Source organism: Protopterus annectens, chromosome 1.part0 (assembly GCF_019279795.1).
Source record: "Protopterus annectens isolate FY-2018-M chromosome 1.part0, PAN1.0, whole genome shotgun sequence".
Taxonomy (NCBI): Eukaryota; Metazoa; Chordata; order Ceratodontiformes; family Protopteridae; genus Protopterus; species Protopterus annectens.
Window position 1 is genome coordinate 299,311,453 of NC_056725.1, and position 22,976 is coordinate 299,334,428.

At 41.9% G+C, this 22,976-nt stretch overlaps 1 protein-coding gene across 1 annotated transcript in view; it reads left to right on the top strand.

The window, feature by feature from the left end:
- Positions 1 to 22,976, top strand: part of SRBD1 (S1 RNA binding domain 1) — a 2,028,107-nt gene that overhangs the window by 68,952 nt on the left and 1,936,179 nt on the right. The window contains exon 3 of the mRNA XM_044059932.1: positions 19,502 to 19,688. Coding sequence (XP_043915867.1) covers positions 19,502 to 19,688 — 187 coding nt within the window. The remainder of the gene's footprint in view (positions 1 to 19,501; positions 19,689 to 22,976) is intronic.

Below are 22,976 nucleotides of genomic sequence, written 5' to 3' on the forward strand. Positions count from 1 at the left end.
CATTGTTAAGAGGTAATGCTGCTGCTATTGTCTTCCTTAACATTTAAGACAGTGTCACCGGGCAGAAGGCTGTTGTCTTAGTAGCTAAAACCTTGTATTAGAGGTGCAGTTTTTAAGGTTCAGTCCAAATTTCTTGTCACTTGACAGTGTGGATGTACATATTCTTCTTTTGTTTGTGTGGGGTTTCGCTACTCCGTCAAAAATGTATTTACTGTTGTTTTTATGGTAACAGTAAATACATTTCGGGAATGTGTGTGTGAACTTAAAGTGTGTGTTAATCATGCTAACTGGTTCATTCTGATATCCAGTCTTGTGTTTTACAATTTGTAGCAAAATGGAGTGAGAGGTTTATTGTCATGTATGGCAGCTGGAACTTGATTTGAACCAATGTCCTGACTATAATTTCAGTGATGAACATGGTATACTGAGCTCTGCTTTTACCACCACTGTCATACCCAGAGGGTTATTACCTGCATTCTTTTCAAGAATTTTGGATTAAAAGCAGTATTTTGTTTTGTGTGTTTATTGTAAATTCATCATTTTGCTTTTTGTTTTCTTAATATTGCTATTTGCGGAACCCCTCCCCATGTTTTGTTTGTATAAAATTACTTTTGGTCAGTGGCATTACCTGCTTGGCAACACTGAGCTAAATGTTGAGAATGTGGAGGGAGGTGATTTGTAGGGCATGTATCCGAAAAGTCTTTTCCATTTTGACCCCATGCAAGGGTAGCTTTGGATTCTTGAGGAGGAATTGCACTAGACATCTTTTTATATACGTCAGTGGAGCAGCAGGTAGCAGGCTAATCATTGGTACTAGAAGACACGGCACCTATTGAAAATAGAAAGGGAAGATGTTCGTGTTTCATTGTTGCAGTCATTACATTTGGGTAATCTGCTGGCAGGTTGCCCTCAGTCAGCCTGAATAGCAAGGTCTTGGGCCCTGCGTCGGTTGCTGTCTCCTCTTCCATGACTTTAGATCATCAGGGGTATAAAACATGCAGTTGACGCCATTTTATTCCATCTTTCTTGCCGCGCGGTGCCCGAAGCAGAAGCAGTTCACAAGTGCCAGTCGGCCGACTCCTGAAATTTTCATATTCGAGTTTCAGATCCGAAGTCTTCAGCTAAAGCTAAGTACCCCGTTGGGGAAACTTTTTCTTGCTCCTTACCGATGTCAGTAAAAGTTAATAATTGCATTACTTGTGGGAAGCAAATACCTCATAAGGATTTTCATTTGTTCTGTATTCCTTGCCTAGGCCCGGATCACAACGTGCCTTGCTGTTGGTTTTGTGCTAGATTTAACCAACGCACTATGAAGCGTCAGTATATTTTTGCTTCTAAGTATTTTGGTTCAAGATTTAACTATCCTGAAATGTCGTCGGTTAGCAATCCGACTACCAGAGTTCACAAAAAACTGTCGAGGTCCAAAACCGACGACGAAGCTTCTTCTAAGCCAGTCACCGGTTCGCCGGTACTCAGTGAGGTGCTTTTGCAGCCCCTGATACCCGCTACTTTTGAGTCGCAGGCCTCTACTGAGACCCATTCGGAGTCCGGTATGCCACGAGTTTCTCAGAGTACTGAACCCACGGATGTCTCTCCCTTGGATTGGTCCGGAGCCACTGAGCAGGCACCAGCTTCTGAGGGTGTTTTCAGACCTCACCATTTTATATTAAACCGATGCCAGCAACAAAAACAAGGTCAAAAACAACTTCTATGTCTAAAAAACCGACGCATGAGCCACGTGCTCAGGCCCCTATGCCTAAAAAACAGATGATCAAAATGTCTGAGGATTTAATTACCTTAATCAGGGGTTCCCAACCCCCCCCCCCCAGCTAAGAGGCCTAGGCAAGGCATTGATTATGAATCTGCAGATCAGGTTTCCATGTCTTCTGATCAGGAATTTTCTATTCCACCCTATGAGGATTCTGATGCAGAGGAATCCATCCCATCTGCATCTCTTCCTGAGGATTACTCTTTTGGAGAGACTTTGCATACTTTAAGGGAACATTTTCACTGGGAGAGTCAGGGCTTCTCTGAATCAAAAAAGAGGCTTAGGGATTTCCTTCTTCTTCCTCAGCATAGGCCTTTGGCAATACCTCCTGTTTTAGACATTGTTGATGATGTGTTCTCGGAATCGAGCATGGCTCCTGATTCCCTGCCTCCGGCTCCTAGTAAGCCAGACAGATATTACAGGGTTCCTGACTCCCACAAATTTCTTTTAAACAATCCTGCTGCTGATCCTGAGACTATTTCTCAGGGTCCCAAGAGTGTTAAGGCTTCTACAGCTAAAAATCCTGCCCCTTCTGATAGAGATTCCAGGGCGCTGGATAGATGGGGTAAGAAGGTTTATACGTCTGCAACCTTGGCAATCAGGGCTCTAAACTGCCAGTTTCATATGCTTAAATATCAACAGCATGTTATGGGCTTACTGAAACAGAAAATTATGTTGATTTCTGATTGTGTGGAAAATAAAGAGTTACAGGATTTATTGCATTCAGCAGAACAGGTTGGAATGCATACTTTGCAATGTGGTTTTGATTCCTTGGAGGCCTCTTGCAGGGCCGCCGTTACTGGATCTGTGATTAGAAGGCATGCCCGGCTCAAGGAGCAAAATCTGCCTGATCATGTTAAAGCTAAATTGTTGGATGCCCCTTTGCAGCTTGACACTCTGTTTGTGGTAATAAGGCAGAAGAGGTTTTGAAGAAAATGTATTTATTTATTTTACATTTGTTAACCGGGAAATTCCGACTGGACCAGGTCCATTTTCAGCGGAGGCCCGGGGAGAAAAACTCCAACATCAAGTTATACAAATACAATACATCCAGCATAATACACAAAACAGGTTACATCATGTATGCTGAGCATAGTAATATAACAAGAAATTAATAAAAACACTCCAGGTAAAAGAGGATATAGAACATGGGTAAAAAGACAATGTCAGTTATACATTGGTAAGAAACAAAATATATCAAGTAAGATTCTACAGTTAAAATTACCCTTTCAGATGACCAAGCCTACAGGGGATCAGAGCTCCAGCATGTGATCAGAGAGGAATTTGGGGAGTTAATAGTAGTATGGGTAGGGTTATGTGATACAAGGGCATAACCAGGTACTAAGAAGGTGCTATTTGAGGGAGTTTTTGAATATGGATGTGGAGGGGGCAGTGGACACTGATAGGGGAAGAGAGTTCCAGTTTCTGGCAACGGTGTGGGAGTAGAGCGCTTTCCCTGCATTATTGTTAGCCTTGGTGATGGAGAGGAGCAATTTTTCACTGGATCTTAGGTACCTGTTTGCAGTATAGATAGTAAGTAGGTTGGATAATGAGGGTTTTTTTTCAGGATATTTGAGAATATTCTAGGCTGTGCCCAGCTGGTGATAGTTAAGTAGCTGTGGTAGCTCAAGGAATTTTAGTTCTTTTAGTGTTGCACAGTGATGGGTTCTATAGGTTGAGTTAGTAGCAAACTTGGCTATTTTATTGTAGCATGATTCTAGTTTGTCTAGGTCACATTGTCTGATTTGGGTAAAGATTGGTGCTGCATATAATAGAGTTGAGAGGAGGTGGCTTTGTGCAAGAGTGACTCTTGCTTTTTGTGAGGGAAAGGACTTGTGGCTGTATAGGGAGCCTAGTTTTTTGTGTACTAGTTTTATGGTATGTGAGATGTGAACATCAAAGTGGAGATTGTCTATTTCAATGCCCAGAAGTTTGATGTGGTTAGAAGGGGAGATGGTGGTGCCGTCCTTAGATGTTATGATAATGGAGAGTTTTTTTTTTTTTTTATCTATTAGGGGTAAATAGTAACAGTTTTGTCTTTTTGGGATTTAGAATTAGCTGGATACCCGATATCCATTTTTCTACTGAGATAAAGGTATCTTGAGTGAGTGTATGTAGGGTGGTGGGAGATGAGGCAGAGCAGATCAGGGTTGAATCATCCGCATATTGTATGAGTGTGGCATGTTGTGTAGAGCATTTGAGGTTATTTGTGAAAATCGAGAACAATAGTGGGCCCAGTAAAGAGCCCTGTGGGACTCCTATGGTGGTTAGAAGTTGTGTAGACAGAGTTCCTTTCCACTGGACTGATTGTTGCCTGTCAGACAAGTAGCTTCTGAACCAGGCTATAGTAGAGGAGGTGAAGGATAATGATGATGTTCATCGTGTTACCCTGCTGCAGTCATCACACTTGGTTATCCTGTCGTCAGGCGGTCCCGCAGTCGGCCGGAATTCCAAAGTCTTGGTCCGGTGTCGGTTGCTGTCGCTTCTTCCCTGACGTCAGTGCGCCAGGGGTATATATAATGCATCCGACTCCATTTTCTTCAGTCTTTCTTGCCGCGTGGTGCCCGAAGCAGAAACAGTTTGCAAGTGCCGGTCGGCCGACTCCTGAGATTTTCGAAGTCGAATTTCAGATCCGAAGTCTTCAATAAAGCGAAGTACCCCGTTGGGGAAACTTTTCTTGCCTCAGACCGATGTCAGAAAAAGTTAACAATTGTATTTCTTGTGGGAAGCAAATACCTTATAAGGATTTTCACTCTTACTGCATACCTTGCCTAGGCCCAGACCAAGACGTCGCTGGTTGTCGTTTTTGTGCTAGGTTTAATAAGTATACTATAAAAAGACGCTTTGATTTCGCACAACACTATTTCGGTAGAAAATTTAACTACACAATGCCGTCGGAGCAACCGACTGCGGCACAAAACGCAAGGATAAGGACAGGCAGCCTAGGCCCAAGCCAGACTCCGAGGCCTCGGCTGGACCGGTCTCCGGTCTTCATTGAGGCTCCGACGCAGCGCCTGACTACCGCAGATTTGGAACCAGAGACCGCTTCGGAGCCTTTGGCGGAGAGCGCTAGGCCGACGCAGCCATTTTGTTCAGCCCCTACCGACGACTCTGCAGAAAGAGATGTCTGTGCTGCAGAAACACCTTTGGTTTCTGAAGGCGTCTTCAGACAGACGACACTCGCCATAAAAACGTATCCTAAGCTTAAGACTCCTATGAAACCTAAAAAGACTGCACTTCAGTCTCCAGTTCAAGGCCCCATGCCTAAGAAACAGATGCTTAAAATGGCTGAAGATTTGATCTCTTTAATCAGGGGTTCCCAACCCCTACCTGACAAAAGGCCTAGACAAGAGGAAGATTATGCCTCCTCTGATCAAGTGTCTATTTCCTCAGGCTCCTCTGAGGACCAGGATTCCTCCTTCTCCCCTTATGAAGATTCTGATGCTGAGGATTCTATTCCCTCAGCTTCTCCTCCTGAAGACTACTCCTTTGGGGAAACTTTACACACTATGAGGGAACATTTTCACTGGAAGGTCAGGACTACTCTGACTCAAAGAAAAGGCTCAGAGAGTTTCTTTTACTCCCCCAGCACAGTCCACTTGCCATCCCCCCAGTTTTAGACATTGTGGATGATGTTTACTTAGAATCTAGTTTGAACCCAGATTCTCTGCCTCCTGCTCCAGCCAAACCAGACAGATACTATAGAGTGCCTGATTCCCACAAATTCCTTTATAAATGCCCAGTTGCCGATCCAGAGACCATCTCCCAGGGTCCCAAAGGGGCTAAGGCTTCTATGGCAAAAAATCCTGTACCCTCTGAAAGGGACTCCAGAGCACTAGACAGGTGGGGGAAAAAGGTTTACACCTCAGCCACTCTAGCTATGAGAGCACTAAATTGCCAATTTCACATGCTAAAATATCAGCAATTTCTCATGTCTCAGCTAAAACAAAAAATGAGCACACTCCCTCAACAGTCTGAATTGAAAGAAATGCAGGATCTGTTGCATGCAGCTGAACAGGTGGGCAAACATACTTTACAATGTGATTTTGATTCTTTGGAGGCTTCCTGCAGAGCAGCTGTCACTGGGTCTGTTATAAGTAGACATGCTTGGTTAAAGGAACAAACTCTGCCTGATCATGTTAAAGCAAAGCTTCTAGATGCTCCCTTACAGCAGGATGTTCTATTTGGAGTTAAGGCAGAAGAAGTCTTAAAGAAATTGGAGGATAACGCAAAATCTATGCAGACAGTCAAAGATTTTCTACAGGTACAGCCTCCTTGCTTCAGCAGAAATTGGCCAACTAAAAATTGGTCCTTTCCAGCTACTGACAGACCACAGAGGGGGTAAATACAGATGTCCAAGAGGCAGAGGACAACCACAAGCCCAATACAAACCTCGACAATGGGGCACTGCAACACAGAAGGGAGGAGAAGACAGGCCCCAATCTACCAGAAGGCAAACTCAATGACTTGCACCTTATCTGGCCAAGCAACAGTCTCTTGGCAGCTCCCTTGGGAGGAAAACTCACACTTTTTTCAGACAACTGGCACATTGTCACAAAGGACAAATGGGTCCTAGACATAATTTCACGAGGATACAGATTCCATTTCCACACCTTGCCAATGAAAAGAGGAATGCCAAACCTGCCACAAAATCAATGGGCAGAGGCACAAAAACAAATTACAGCTCTCATGGATATGAGAGCCATTCAGCTGGTACCTACACGAGAGCAAGGCCAAGGATTTTACTCAAGACTCTTTCTAGTCCCCAGAAAGGACAATGCCTGGAGACCAATTCTGGACCTTTCAATTCTAAACACCTTCTTACAAGTACCCAAATTCAAGATGCTAACACTACAGCAGCTTCTTCCCATGTTGGGCAAGAAAGCATGGCTAGTAACGTTGGACCTCAAGGAGGCATACCTGCATGTCCCTATCAGACAAAGTTGCAGAAGATACCTCCATTTCATTGCAGGTTCAACCCACTACCAATTCTCTGCACTGCCCTTTGGCTTATCTACTGCGCCCAGGGTCTTCACAAAATGCCTGGCACCAGTAATTGCATACTGCAGACAAAGAGGAATTCAAATATACCCATATCTGGACGACTGCCTCATTCAAGCAGAAAGCAAGGACATCCTCTTACAACATCTGTCTTTTGTAAAACATCTTCTAAGTTGCCCGGGGTACACAGTAAACGAAAAGAAATCAAAACTAGTACCCTCACAAAATATGACATTCCTGGGTGCCAGCTTGAATACAACGGCCCAGAAGGCTTATCTGATGCCAGACAAACAACTACAACTGACTCAATATTTCAAAACAATGGCAACAAAGACCCTACTCCCTGCAAGAAAAATTCTGCAGGCCTTGGGCTTCATGGCATCTTGCATACTACTAATACCATTTGCAAAGCTGCATATGAGGAAATGACAGTGGTACCTAAAAAGTGTATGGTCTCAACACAGCCACAGCTTGGACACAATGATATCTCTCATTCCGTGCCTACAACAGGAGTTTCTATGGTGGTCACAGGCATGTCACCTCAACAAGGGTCAGCCTTTCACCTTGCCCCCAGCCAGGCAAACTATGACAACAGATGCATCGGGACTATGCCTTGGGGGCACACATGGCAGGACAGTGCGTTCAAGGCGTATGGACTGCAGTTCAAAGAAATCTGCACATCAATCAAAAAGAGATGCTAGCTGTACAGAATGCTCTGACAGCCTTCAAGAACCTATTACATCCAGGACAACTTACAATAAGGACGGACAACACCACACTAATGTGGTATATAAACAAACAAGGAGGTACACACTCCTACCCCCTATGCAGACAAGCAATGACCTTGTGGAACACAGCACTGGCTTACCAAGTTCAGTTACAAGCTCAATTCCTGCCAGGAAAAAAGAACACATTGGCAGACGACCTCAGCAGAAACATCATGGATCCCCACGAGTGGAAGCTGGATCCACAAGTATTTGCAATGATTACTCAAAAATGGGGCCTTCCAGACGAAATGGGGCCTTCCAGACGTAGAACTGTTTGCCAGCCCCCAAAACTATCGGCTAACAAAATTTTGTACAAGGACACTTCATCATCAAGCTTGGAAAGTGGACGCACTCTCATTCATTTGGAAAAACCTGACAGTATATGCCTTCCCTCCATTGCCTCTCCTCACAAAGGTGCTACTGAAAATCAGAAAGGAGAGACCACGACTGATACTCATAGCCCCAGACTGGCCATGCCAGCACTAGTACCCACTATTAAGGAATATGGCCCAAGGCCCACCTTGGATTTTGCCACAAATTGCTCATTTGCTCACACAGCAAAACAATCAGATTCTACATGGCCAGCTCAAAACCTTAAATCTGGCTGCATGGCAAATCAACTAAGCATCCAGCCAGCTCCTCTTTCACAAGCAGTTATGGAGGTTCTTCTGGAAGCTAGGAGGCCCAGCACCAGGAAGGCCTACTCGGACAAATGGAAAAGATTTTGCGCCTGGAACCAAGCTAAAGGCCAAACCCTACTTCAGCCTCACATGCCTCAGATTCTACAGTATTTAACTGAGATGTTGCACAAAGGACTTTCTTTGTCTTCCATTAAAATCCATGCATCAGCTATTTCAGCCCACTACAACACGGAGCCAACCTTATTTTCACATCCACTTCTAAGGCAGTTCCTCAGAGGGGCAAAAAACATTAGACCCCCAGGAGAGCACCTACACCAACATGGGACCTCAATTTTGTTCTGGAAAAACTTACGCTACCTCCATTTGAACCAGCTTTCTCTGCAGATCTACAGTTTCTATCATGGAAGACTGCCCTGCTGCTAGCAATAACTTCAGCTAGAAGAGTCTCAGAGCTGCAGGCACTAATGGCAGTGGAACCTTTCCTCATTTTCCATCAAGACAGAGTTTCTCTATGTACTAATCCTTCCTTCATGCCTAAGGTGGTTTCCAGTGTGGCTTTAAATCAAACCATCCACTTACCCACTTTTTCCCAAATCCACAGAACAAAGGAGAAAGACTCCTGCATTCCTTGGACATTCACAGGCAACTTCGTTACTACTTGGATAAAACTAAGGTTTTCAGAAAATCTGATCAGCTCTTTGTATCCTATGCTACAGCTTCACAAGGGAAGGCTATATCAAAACAAACCATTTCCAAATGGATAGGACATTGCATTCGTTTTTGCTATACCCATCATGGAAAACCAGTTCCTGCTACCATTAGGCCCCACTCTATCAGGGCAACAGCTACATCTACAGCCTTCCTCAGGGGGGTTCCAACCAAGGAGATTTTGGAAGCTGCAACTTGGAGTTCAGTACACACCTTTACCAAACACTACCACTTACCACTCTACTCTAAGACTAGAGCTGGCTTCGCCACTGCAGTTCTACAGGGCCTTCTAGCCTCCTCTAACCCTCTATGAATCCTCCACCCATCCTTAGCTTTGGGATTCTACCCAAGTGTGATGACTGCAGCACGGTAACACGATGAACATAGTACAGTTTTGTACCTACCATAAATGTAGATGTTCGCGTGTACACCCTGCTGCAGTCCAGGTTACCCCCCCTCCATCCCCTCTGATCTAACTGACTAACTCTCTGCAAAACCTTCCTGATGTATTTGCTTATAGCTAGAGGGATTTTGTGTTTGTGCTAAAACTTCATAAATTGGTACTAATTACCGACCACCTTTTTGGGGGCACCTGACATCTGGGGCAAGAAAAACTGAAGAAAATGGCATCGGATGCATTATATATACCCCTGGCGCACTGACGTCAGGGAAGAAGCAACAGCAACCGACACCGGACCAAGACTTTGGAATTCCGGCAGACTGCGGGATCGCCCGATGACAGGATAACCCAAGTGTGATGACTGCAGCAGGGTGTACACTCAAACATCTACATTTATGGTAGGTACAAAACTGTACTTTAGTGAGTCTAGTAGAATGGAGTGGGAGACCATATCAAATGCTTTTGAGAGGTCTAGGAAAATGGCTGATACATATTTGTTATCATTCCTGTGAAGGTTTATATAATTCGTGAAGGATAGAAGGACAGTGGTAGTGCTGTGATGTGGACGGAAACCGTGTTGTGTGGTAGATAGTAGATTGCGTGTGTTAAGAAATGTCATCACTTGCAAGTGGATGCATTTCTCAAGAATTTTGGATAAGGGGCAAAGGATGGCAATAGGTTGGTAGTTGGAGAATTCATAAGAATTACCTCCTTTATGGAGAGGAATGATGTGAGATACTTTCCAGAGTTTGGGTATGTAGGATTCTAGTATGGAGCGGTTGATAAGGATGGAGACAGGATATGACAGGGAGTCACTAGCCATTTTTAGGTATGCAGCAGGTATGTTATCAGCTGCTAGTGTGGTTGGCTTTAGTTTTAGGAGGAGTTTTTTGATAGTTGAGGTGGGCACTGGTGATGGGCTGAAAGAGGGTGTGGTGTGGGATAGGTTAGGTTGTGATTGAGGTAGACTGTTTTTGGTTATTTGACTGGACAGGGCTAAGATGGATTTAGTAAAATGGTTATTAAATTGAGAAGCTATGTCTAGGGTATTGTTAGTAGAGATGGGTGCTTGGGTTGTGGTTTTCCCTGGCTTTAGTACGGAGTTAATGGCATGCCAGAAGTTTTGTGGACTATTTGAATATTTCCTTTGGGCACTAAGAAAATAGTTTTGTTTGTTTATTTTGGATTCAGCCTTGGCCTTATTTCTAAGCTGTTGATGGTATTGTCTGGAGCTAGGGATTTTGTCAGTTTTCCAGATTTTCCAGGCTTTATCTCTAGCTTTTAGTAAGGCTCTGGTGTCACTATTTAGCCAGGGTGCGTAGTTGGCTTTAACTCTGATCTTTCTGCTGGGAGCTAGACTGTTAAGGATGCTAGAGAGGGTAGTATTGAAGTAGTCTACTGCCTGGTCTAACCCAAGTGTCCGTAGTGGTTCCCAGTTTCAGTGGCTTAGGACAGTGTTTAGGTATCATGGGGTAAGGTTACGGTCATCTTGTACAAATTTGTAGACTACTGGTTTGGGGTGGGAGTGTTTCTGCAGTAGGAAGGTGGGGAGATGATCACTTAAGTCATCTGGGAGACGGCCTACTGTGTAGTTTTGTTTGGGATAGTTGGTTAGTGTCCAGTCCAGTATGGATTCTCTCTTTGTTTTTTCATGTATTCTAGTTGGTTCTTTAATTAGTTGAGAGAACCCATATAGATTGATATGAGTAGAGGGGCTGCTGGAGTTACAGGCTGCCCAGTCAGTGTTAAGGTCTCTTAGTACGATTGTTTCCTGAGGTAGATTGTCCTTTGTCCAGTGTAGGATGTCTTCTATTATGAGCGAGTTGTTGCTGTAGCAGCATATTATATTGATCTTCTTGGTGTTTCTTATGGATAGGACAGAAAATAGGACATCAGCATTTTGAAAAGTGGGTGGTGTGGTGTGCAGGAGCTGGAGGTTAAGGGTGTTTTTAAAGAGAATGGCTACTCCTCCACCTTTCCTGTTTGTTCTTTCAGATCTAAGTGTATTATACCCTGGGGGAAGAAAGTCTTCATCTTGGATACTGGGTTTAAGCCAGGTTTCTGTAATGGCGAGTATATCAGGGTTGTAGTGGGCTATGAATGCATGTAGGTCTGTTAGCTTGTTGGTAATACTTCTTATGTTGAGATTTAGGATTAACAGGTCAGATGTTTGTCTAGCTGAGAGGGGACCTGGATTTGGGTGAATGTCACCAGAGGTTAGCAGAGTTTGTAGGAGTGTCAGTATGTGTTTTTTAATATTAATTGTTTGTGAGCTTGGTCTATGAGAGTTGGTGAGATGGTGTAATTTTTGTTAGTGAGTAATATGTAGTTGTAAGATTTATGATTGTAGGGCAGATTTAGAAGTCTGAGTGGGTTTGAGAGGGTGGGCTGGTGTGGGTATTGTGATGGTAGTTGTGCAACGGTAGGTCTGTTTGTAAGGAAGTTAGGAAGGTTAGCGATAGTAGAGCTAGTGATAGGGATGTGAGTGTGGGTAACATGATACTACTTTGAGTGAGAAGTACAACTAGGATTCCTGGTTGGTTGTGTATGAGGGTAGTGTTGTGTTGTCTGGGAATGTGTGTTGGGAGTGGGATCAGTGTTGGATGTAATTGGATTGGGGGGTGGGGGGAGGTAGGATGAGTGGGTTGGGCTAGTTGTTAGGGAATTAGGGGTTTGACTACTGGTCAGGTGCTTAGGGGTTAGAATAAAAGTAGAAGTAGTGGGGGCGGGTGGGAATAGGAGGCAGGGAGGAGAGCGGAGCAAGCCTGAGCGCAGCGGGCTAACACTGACTTCAAGTGTTTCTTTAGGCTTTGGGTAAGTATGTAGTGTTAGCTTAAATTGTAATATGTTAAAGTGAAATTTTAATGGTAATTTAAACTGTATGTTTGCACTAAGTTATAGACTATGTTTTGGGCACAGAGTATAATTTTCTGACATTCTTAAAAGGATATAGAATTAAAGTTGGGGTTAGTTACAGATGAAACAGGAGAGGAAATGAAATGCTATTTTATAGATTTGAGTATTTCTCAAAAGAAAATTGACTTTATTTGGGAGGGGGGCACTAACTGGAGAGCAATAGACAGCTGTTTATTCCTGGTGGTGTACTCATCAGTACAGTGGCTTGACTAAGGAACTATACAGCAGAAATGTACTAATACACTCACTAACATTTGTTTAAGTTAATGCAGGTAAGGTATTTTACTGTCTAGACACTCGGAAGTTAAGCACCTACATTAGTATTTAGTCTCTTTAGTTGCAGGACAAGTGTCTGTGGGTGTCCAGTGTTCAAGAGAAAAAAATGAAATTTCCACTGCTTGATATGGAAAATGGAAGACAAAGCTAAATCTATGCAAGCTGTAAAAGATTTCTTGCAAGTGCAGCCACCCAGGTTCAGTAGGAACTGGCCTACTAAAAATTGGTCCTTTCTTGTGTCCAGCAGAGCCACTTAGGGCAAACCCAGGTGCTCAAAAGGCTCCAGATATCAATCACAGGGTTCTTACAGGTCGAAGCAATGGGGTGCCTCCACCTCCAAATCTGGAGGAAACAAAGCACAACCCTACAGTAAGCAGTCTCAATGACTTTCCTCTACCATCACCAAGCACTTATCTTTTGGCAGCCCCCTTGGGGGGAAAACTAGCACTTCATGCTCAAAATTGGCAGTTAATTACCCAGGACAAGTGGGTATTAAATATAGTATCCCAGGGGTACAGATTTCATTTCCATACTTAGCCAATTCCAAACAGATGGCAGGATTTGCCACAAAACAGTGGGCAGAGGCCCAGAAAAAAGTTGCATCTCTCATGGATATGGGGGCTATTCATCCGGTACCAGAAAAGGAAAAAGGACAAGGTTTTTATTCAAGACTTTTCGTGGTACCCAGAAAAGACAATTAATGGCGTCCAATACTGGACTTGTCAATTCTGAACACGTTCCTGGACATTCCAAAATTCAAAATGCTGACTTTACAACAGCTGCTGCCTATGCTAAGCAAGAATGCTTGGTTAGTAACTCTAGACTTAAAAGAGGCATACCTGCATATCTCAGTAAGGGAATCATGCAGAAGATACCTCCGCTTCAAAGCAGGTTTTTTGCATTACCAATTCTCTGCACTGCCCTTTGGCTTATCCACTGCGCCCAGGGTCTTTACAAAGTGCCTGGCACCAGTAATTGCATTCTGCAGACAAAGAAGCATACAAATTTATCCGTATCTGGACGACTGTCTCATTCAAGCAGAGGACAAGGACACTCTTCTTCAACATTTCGCGTTTGTAAAAAGGCTTTTAGCATGCCTAGGGTACACCATAAATGAAAAGAAATCACAACTGGTACCCTCTCAAATAATTACATTCCTGGGTGCAAGCTTGAATACAACTGCCCAGATGGCTTACCTCATGCCAGACAAACAAAGGCAACTGACAACATACTTCAAACAAATGGCAACAAAAACCAAGTTATCTGCAAGACAAATTCTGCAGGCTTTGGGATTCATGGCATCCTGCATTCTACTAATTCCATATGCGAGACTGCATATGAGGAAACTTCTATGGTACCTAAAAAATTTATGGAGTCACCATTGTCACGGCCTGGAAACAATGATTCCTCTCATTCCTTGCCAACAACAGGAGATTCTTTGGTGGGCAGAGACATGTCACCAAAACAAGGGACTGTCATTCACTCTACCCACTGCCACCCAAATCCTAACTACAGATGCATGACTATGCTTGGGGGGCCCACCTGGCAGGGAGATGCATTCAGGGCAAAAAGAGCCCAAACCAAATGCATCTGCATACCAACCAGAAAGAAATGCTAACTGTTCAGAATGCTCTGACAGCCTTCAAGGACTTACTTCATCCATGACATCTACTGATTAAAGACGGAACAACTACTGATAAAGACGGACAACACCACAGTTATGTGGTACATAAACAAGCAGGGGGGTACACATTCCTACCCCCTTTGCAGACTAGCCATGGCCTTGTGGAACACAGCCTTGACTTACCAAATACATCTTCGAGCTCATTTCCTGCCAGGAAAGCAAAATACTCTAGCAGACGACCTAACCAGAAATCTTATGGACCCGCACAAATGGAAACTGGATCCACAAATCTTCAGCATGTTAACACAGAAATGGGGGAGCCCAGACATAGATCAATTTGCCTCTCCCCAAAATTATCAATTGGGCAAATTCTGCACAAGAACTCATCCACAAAAAAGCATGGAAAGTGGATGCTCTATCTTTCAGCTGGAAAAACCTATCAGTCTATGCCTTCCCCCCTCTGCCTCTACTCTCCAAGGTCTTACTAAAAGTCAGACAGGAAAAAACAAAAATGATCCTAATTGCTCCGGACTGGCCTCGCCAGCACTGGTACCCGCTTCTAAGGACTATGTCACACCTTCTTCCATGGTACTTGCCTCAAATACCTTATCTACTGTCGCAGCAGAACTACCAAATTCTGCACACTCAGCTCCAAACTCTGAATCTTGCAGCATGGCTAATCAACTAATTATTCAAACCACACACCTCTCAGTAAATCTGTGATGGATGTCATTTTGGAAGCCAGAAGGCCTAGTACTAGAAAATTTTATGCTGGTAAATGGAAGAGATTCTATGCTTGGAACCAAGCACAAGGAATAGACACAGCAAAGCCCAGTATTCCTCAGATTTTGCAATACTTAACTGAGATGCTTGACAAGGGCCTATCTTTTTCTTCAATAAAAATCCATGCCTCTGCCATCTCAGCTCATTACAACACAGAGCCTCCCCTCTTTTTTTCTCATCCACTGCTTAAACCATATCTTAGAGGGGCCAAAAATGTAAGGCCTCCCAGGAGAGCACCAACTCCTGCATGGGACCTCAATTTTGTGCTGGAAAAACTCACCCTTCCTCTTTTTAAACCAGCAGCTACTGCGGATGTACAATTTCTATCTTGGAAAATAGCTTTTCTTTTGAAATTCACCTCAGCAAGAAGGGTTTCAGAACTACAAGCTCTCATGACAGTGGAGCCTTTCATTATATTTTACCCAGACAGGGTGGCCCTCAGGACCAATCCTTCTTTTATGCCTAAGGTGGTATCCAGTGTGGCTCTTAACCAGACCATTCACCTGCCAACATTTTACCCAAATCCTTAGAATAAGGGGGAGCAGATTCTGCATTCATTGGACGTACACAGACAACTAAGATTTTACTTAAACAGGACCAAATCTCTAAGGAAGTCTGAACAACTACTGGTAGCATTTACTGCGGGATCAGAGGGGAAGGCTATATCAAAGCAGACTATTTCTAAATGGATAAGCCACTGAACTCGTTTCTGCTATTTGCACCATGGTAAACCTGTGCCCAGGGGGATCAGATCACATTCCACCAGGGCTGCCTCTACTTCAGCAGCTTTTTTCAGAGGGGTTCCAACCAAAGACTTTCTAGAAGCTGCTACTTGGAGCTCTGTTCATACCTTCACAAAGCATTATCATTTACCTCTCTTCTGTAAATCCAGGGCAGGCTTTGCCACTGCAGTCATACAGGGCCTTATAGCCGCTCCTAATGCTGTTTAGTTCCATCCTCCCATACATAGCTGTGGGATTCTACCCAAATGTAATGACTGCAACAGTGAAACACGAAGAACATAGTACAGTTGTGTTCATTTACCATAAATGTAGATGTTAGTGTATTCACTGTTGCAGTCCGGGTTACCCACCCGCCATCCCCCATTCTATACCTTTTCTTTCCTTCACTATACTCAAAAACCTTTGTGGTGTATTTGCTTTTAATTGAAGGTGAAGTTTATGTTTCTAAAAGTGCATTTATATATTTACAGTTTATTTATATACATATTTTTGCACCCCATTTGGGGGGCACCTGACATCTGGGGCAAGAAAAACTGAATAAAATGGCGTCAACTGCATGTTTTATACCCCCTGATGACCTGACGTCATGGAAGAGGAGACAGCAAACGACGCAGGACCAAGACTTTGTTATTCAGGCAGACTGAGGACAACCTGCCAGCAGATTACCAAATGTAATGACTGCAACAGTGAATACACTCGAACATGTATATTTATTGTAAGTGTACACAACTGTACTTTATGCTCTGCCAAATTTCCTCTAGTAGTAATGCCACTTCTGGTGTCCCCTGAAAAGAGCCCACTAGCCTAGTAGGACTAAAGGTATACATTAAACATGTTTACATGTGGTCTTTGTACTTTGTCAATGAAACTGTAACCTTTTCACTATGCATGGCTTTAATATTTGTGTTTGGTGGATGTTTAGAATTTATTTTTTATAAAGAATCTTTTTTTTCCCCATTGGAGGTACATAGTTCAAGTGCATTTCTACTGGCATATAGCTTTGCACGTGTTGAAGGTGTGGTTTTAATGTAGTAGGTATGTTACTAGTAGGTGTGGAGTATCATTAATTACCAAGGAGAGCTCTGGTGCGTTTAACATTCTTCTGGAGTAATGTTGACTTTTTTTTAATCCCCTTTTGCATTTACTTCTGATTCTTTTATTATTGTGCAGAATTCTGTGTTTTGTCTGTCTCACTGTTATGGTTTTGTATTACTTTCATTCCCCTTCAAGTTATTTTAGATTAGACTTTGGTTCTCACTGTAGTAACATAACATCATGGCATGGTTGTTAAGGTTTCTGCTACACATCTCCAAGGTCTGTGGTTAGTTTCTGATCTCTGTTCCCTTCTCTGTGCACATTTCCATGTAGATGGAGAAGTATTTTGAATGGTCTTCAGCTTTATCTAAGGGAGGGTTGGGTGTGTGTGCGTGGAGTAATATTGGTGGATTGTAACGACAGAAGTCTTGAGTGGCCTTTTATTGTTGATGTTTTTTGAAATGGGTAGTTATTGGTTCATACATTTTGTTTCATTGCTTATTAAACGAATGTTTAAAACTACATATTTAAAACCTATTCTAACAAGTGGTGCTGTATTATACAAGGAATATAATTCAATACAATCAGGAAAGTGAATCAAAGAATAAATATGTGTATGCATGGCCCTAAAAATGTATGCAAGGAGTCTGTTTTGAAAACTGCCCAAAGGTAAACTGAATTCTCCACTGGCCAGATGCATTTCTGTGAATGTGGGTTTTCATGCCGTTTCAATGAATGTGAGTTTTGCCATTTCAATGAATGTGAGTTTCAAGGGCAGAGAAGTTTACTGCTCATGCTAAGTCCCTATTCATTGTGAGACTGTATTGTTTATTTAGCAAATGGCTGTCTGTGTTTGTGCTATTTTATTTCAATATCTGTAATCCCTGTAGAAGCAAATAAAGAGAACAGTATGCATGGTAACTGGTGCTAAATAACCAAGTAATGGAACATTGGAGTGGCTGAAGAGGGGGCTGCTGGAGGGGCTGCTCTGGGGTGGCAAGGTATCTTTTTTTTTCCCTATGAAATATGTACTTTATGCGCACCTGGGGCGGGGCGCCTTGGGAAAACCTGGATTCAGCAAGGGAGCCGAGAATCAAAAAAGTTTAGGAACCTTTAGTCATTTGGCATGCAGCAGTACAGTGTCATAGAAGATGTATAGCATTTTTTGAGTATGTATTGCATCTTTTTCTGAGAGCTGCTCCAATATAGTAACCTATTGATTTTGGTAAAGTATTCTGCACTGTGCAGGACTGTTGAGTGGGTTTGTGTATATGTGTACATACATAAACACAAGCACGTGCACTCACACACACATACACACGCATATAAACATATATATCTACACATATATATATATGTGTGTGTGTATGTGTGTGTGTGTGTGTGTGTATATATATATATATATATATATATATATATATATATATATATATATATATATATATATATACACACACACAGACACACACACTGGTAATAAACATAAGAGGGGGTGCTGAAAAGTTCTAAGCCCAACCTAGGAGCTATGAAACTTACAAGTTACTCAATATATTCACCCCAAAGTTCAACACACTTGGCACCTTCTGTCTGAAGTTTCTGTAACCCCCCCCCCCCCAAAAAAAATAAAACATCTGACATCTGGTCACTGAAGTACTGCTCTGCTGCTAAATTCCCCAATTCACTCAAAAATTGCTGCCCTTTCAAACTCTCTTTTAAAAACTGGAAACAGGAAATAGATGGAGCTAGATCTGCTGAGTAAGATGGATGGTGTATGCACTCAAACCCCAGTTTTGTCAAAACATCCATTGTTTTGCCAGCCTTGTGAACAGGTGCATTATCTTGTGAAAAATTAACTCCTTTCCGCACCTTCCCTCTCTTGTTTTCTTTCAATGCCTCCTTTAATCAGCACAGCAAGTTACAGTAGTATTCTAGATTAACTGTTTGATCCCTTGGAATATAACACCTTTCTGATCCCAAAACACTGTGGCCATGACCTTTCCAGCTGACTTTTGGGCCTTGATCTTCTTTGGCCTTGGTGAACCTGAGTGCCACCATTGCATAGACTGTTGTTTTGTCTCAGGATCATAGTGGTGTAACCATGTTTTATCAGCAGTAACTAGTAGTTCCAAAAAGTTGGCCCAAGCTCCATGAAAATGCTGCAAAATCAACTTGGAAGTGTCCACTTGACATATTTTCTTGTTGGCATTCAAACATTTGGACACCTACTTGACTGACAGCTTTTGCATACATAGCTACTCATGGATTATAAACCCAACATGTTCCCTGGATATTTGAAGTGTCTTGGCAATTGTTTTAGCCAATATTCGCTGGTCTGCCAAAATCAGGTCATGGACAAGGTCAACAGTTTCAGGAATTGACAGTGTTTGAGGCCTCCCAGACCTTGCTTCATCTTTAGTCTTGAAATCTCCATGCTAAAAGTTTGCACACCTCTTCACAGTTGAGTAAGAAGGACACTTGCTACTCAGTGTATGCATCATACATTCATGGATTTCCTTTGGAGGTTTCTTCTGCAGGAATAGGAGCTTCATGACGGCTCGGAGTTCCACAGTTGAATATTCCACAGTTTTCATTGACATAGTTCAGTTAGTGATCGGAAACAATAGCATTATGATTCTGCTAATTGGCACTTTACAAGATGTAATAACCACTTTCAGCTACAGAGACGAAGTAACAGAGTTTAGAAAGTTGGTCCTTCTGAGTACATGGATAACATGAGCAGTCATTAATTTTTGATGCATACTTAGATGAAGTGACTGTAAATATTGACTGTAGATACCGCACTACTAGCATTAACATTTTTTTGCACTTATTTTTTTAGAGCCTTTGATACCACAGTCAGTGATGAATGGGAACCAAGCATTTCAGAAGAGAGTGAAGATGAAGTTTGGGAACCTAAAAAGGTTGCTAATAGAAAAACGAAAGTTAAAGCTAGTGTTGCAAAGGTTAAAGTAAAAAAAGAGAGAACTGTAAGAAAAACAAAGAAAACTGTTGCTAAAGAAAACCCGGTAAGTTCCATAGATGCCTTTAATTTGTTTAGTATTTCTTAGTATTTTGAGACATTTAAATAGTGATGACTTGCGGTTTGACTATACTGAGTTAATTTAATGTAGTGCACTGACATCTGTGGCACAACAGGCTACTTTTTTCCTTGTCACTGAACAGCAGATGGCAAACATTTGCCAATTCTGAATAACAAGTTTCAAGAATACAAGCTGCAGGTGTTGGGGTTAAAGAAGGTCAATTTTCGGCCATCGAATAAATATTAAATCGAACGACTGTACCTCGAACATTACCAATCGAACATGACTTTTAACAAACAGGCATATCTTCGAAAATAAAGTCATTGAATGGCCATAGCTGGTTAACATAAAGGAACCACCAGCTACTAATAACTTACCGATAACTTAGCTATAACAGAATTTGCCCTTTCCCCAATTTAGTGCAACCTTGGAGTTGGTATATATAATTCGTGGGGGGTATGGCGGCGCAACCCCCTCACATAAATATTGTCTCGTGTTCACTAAATCCCCGCTAATTATATATACCAACTCTGAGGTAGCACCAAATTGGGGAAAGGGTAGGTTCTGTTTTAGCTAGGTTACTGATAGGTTAGTAGTAGGTCGCAGTTGCTTTATGTTGGCCAGCTATGGCTGTTTGATTACTTTATTTTCAAAGATATGCCTGTTCGTTAAAGGTCATGTTCGATGAGTAATGTTCGATGTACAGCTGTTCGATTTAATATTTATTCGATGGCTGAAAATGGACCCAGTTAAAGATGTGTGGTCATCAAATTGAGAAAACATGAAACTGTGAAGAAACGTGAAAAGTACAGTATCACCTGACTAGATTCTTACACTGTCTTACTTAATAGTCTTAGCTGTAAGTTTCTAGAATTTCTTGTAAGCAGCTCTCTCACTGTGTTTATGATGCAAAAGTACTTTTTGTTTCTAAAACCAATATGCTAACTTTTGACAGAAATTTTAATGGAAAAATATTTTTAGTATGCTGAATTTATGTCCACAGCAAAAACATTTCCAGATCTTCTACACAATTTTCTGTCTAAAAACCAGTCTGAGCCCCTACATCTGTCCCAAGACTTTGCTTTAGGCAATTGGTCTGGGCAGGGAAGGAAAGGAAAATATACAGACTGTTTGAGACATTACTCAAAAATATTTTCAAACACTGACAGTGGCAGTTGTCCATTTAGATTAAATAAAAAGATGTTGAATTGTTAGACATTGAACTTGTGACATACAGACCATGCAAAGAGTTGCTCATGCCAGATATGTTGAGTAGAGTACATTTAACAGAGAAGCATGAGAATTGTTAGACTATATAGAGATTATTTGGCATATTATAAGTATAAAAATCAGATGAAAAATTAAAAAAAAACAAAATCATAATTGTACTGATACTGAATTGGGAATTTGGGTTTGCAACTGCTGAACGATTATAATGAAAGGATGGCTTGACAAATTATTACTAAGGAAAGAAATTCACCCTCACTTTTGTTTTTCAAGAAAGTCCAGGGCTTGGTGTTCAGAGCTGAAAAAAAAATAACAGTAGTTCCCACTTAGCTGAAGCAAATGCTTAAGAAGAGGGTACATGTATCACATCTGGAAATAGTAAAATAGTTGTTCCCACTCAGCTGAAGCAAATGCTAAAGACGCGAGGATACTTGAATCACATCTGGAAAAAATAAAATTCAGAGAAAAAGCAAGAGATGAAATGTTTTATCTTGTAATGTCAACTCTAGTAGAACAGGTTATACAGAGCAGTACCATCTGCAGTGCTTACTGTATTAGCAATCTTTAAGAAAAAAAATTTGGGCATACTGTGTTCTATATTGTCCAGGGAATTGAGTGGGAGTTGATCTGTTCCAGTTCAGAGAAGCGCAGTAATCTCTTATTTGTGATTTATTATTCCAAGTTCCCAAGAGTAATAAACTTGACAGACCCAATAAGTGTAATTAATGAATTAAAGTCTATATTCCTGAGATGAGGGTTACCTAATGTTTTCTACCTGACACTGGTCTACAACACACAATTCAGGAATTCATAAGATTTCTGCGTGATTGGGCATTCAGACATATAATGCCCAGTCTTTCCTTTCCTCGGTGATGTGGACAAATAGAGGTATCTGTCTAAATTCTGAAAAAAACGTAATGAGAAAAAGTTAGAATCAAAGCTTTGAGGACTGTTAACGTGCATTTTTGAAATGTAGAAATGCGCACGACTAAGACTTGATTTGTCACCAGCTCATCTGTTAATTGGTATGTTGAAAAGCAGATTAACTCTTTCAGCTGGATCGCTGATGCTTGAAAATCAACCTAAAGTAAAAGACATACTGAAAATAAAATCAGCATAGAAAAGTAGTTGTGTGTCAAAAACAGCCGAAGGCTATTAGACTTAAAGGTTGGAGACAGTTAAGGAATACAGAAGCCATGGGGAAATCTGCAGCCTGAAGATAAAGTTGTTGTAAAGCAGGTGAGTCAAGATCCTTTAAATTTCACGGGGAGGATGTCAAGCAGCGTAGAAAAAAATTGCAGGCACTTGTACAAGAAAAATATGTTGCAGTTGAAGCTTCAGATAGATGAGCAGCAAAATGTCACAACTGGGAGATCCACGTGTATGTGAATGTAGATCCCTCATAGTGTTGAGTTTAACATCCCAAACCATTCGCTCATGGAATGGTTTATCAACTCTTTCAGCTTTACTGTGAGATTGCAGTTGTGCAAGTCGGGTTTCTCCATAATTGGGTGTTTTCTCTTTTCCCCAGTGTTGTGTGAAAGTAGCATTAGTATATTTAAGAAAAAAAAATGGGCATGTTGGGGAAGGCCTACATAAGGAGGATAGAAAAAAAATTGCTTTATTGAGTTTCCATGAATGAATGTCTCTGGTGATATGTTTTCAGGAAGCCTGATTTCAACTTCTCATAGCAGAGCTGTGACAACTAGTTCATTTAAAAATAAAAAAGTATACATTATATATATTATAGGGTCTATATCACATTAGCGAACGCTAAAAATGGCGAACGCTGATATATCGAACTTCAAAGTCCAAAAGCTGAAAACAGCAAAGGAACGGATCAGCGAATTTTTTCTCAGGGTAAAAATTTGCTGGGCCGTTCTCTGGGCTTTGCTGCTTTCTTCACTGTGGTGCGATCTCGGAGTTGGTATATTTAAGTTGGGAGGGTGTAGGGGCACAGCTCCCCACTTAATTTTGACTGTGTACTTTTTTTTTTGTTCCTTCGCTGTTTTCAGCTTTCGGACATTTGAGTTTGACATAACAGTG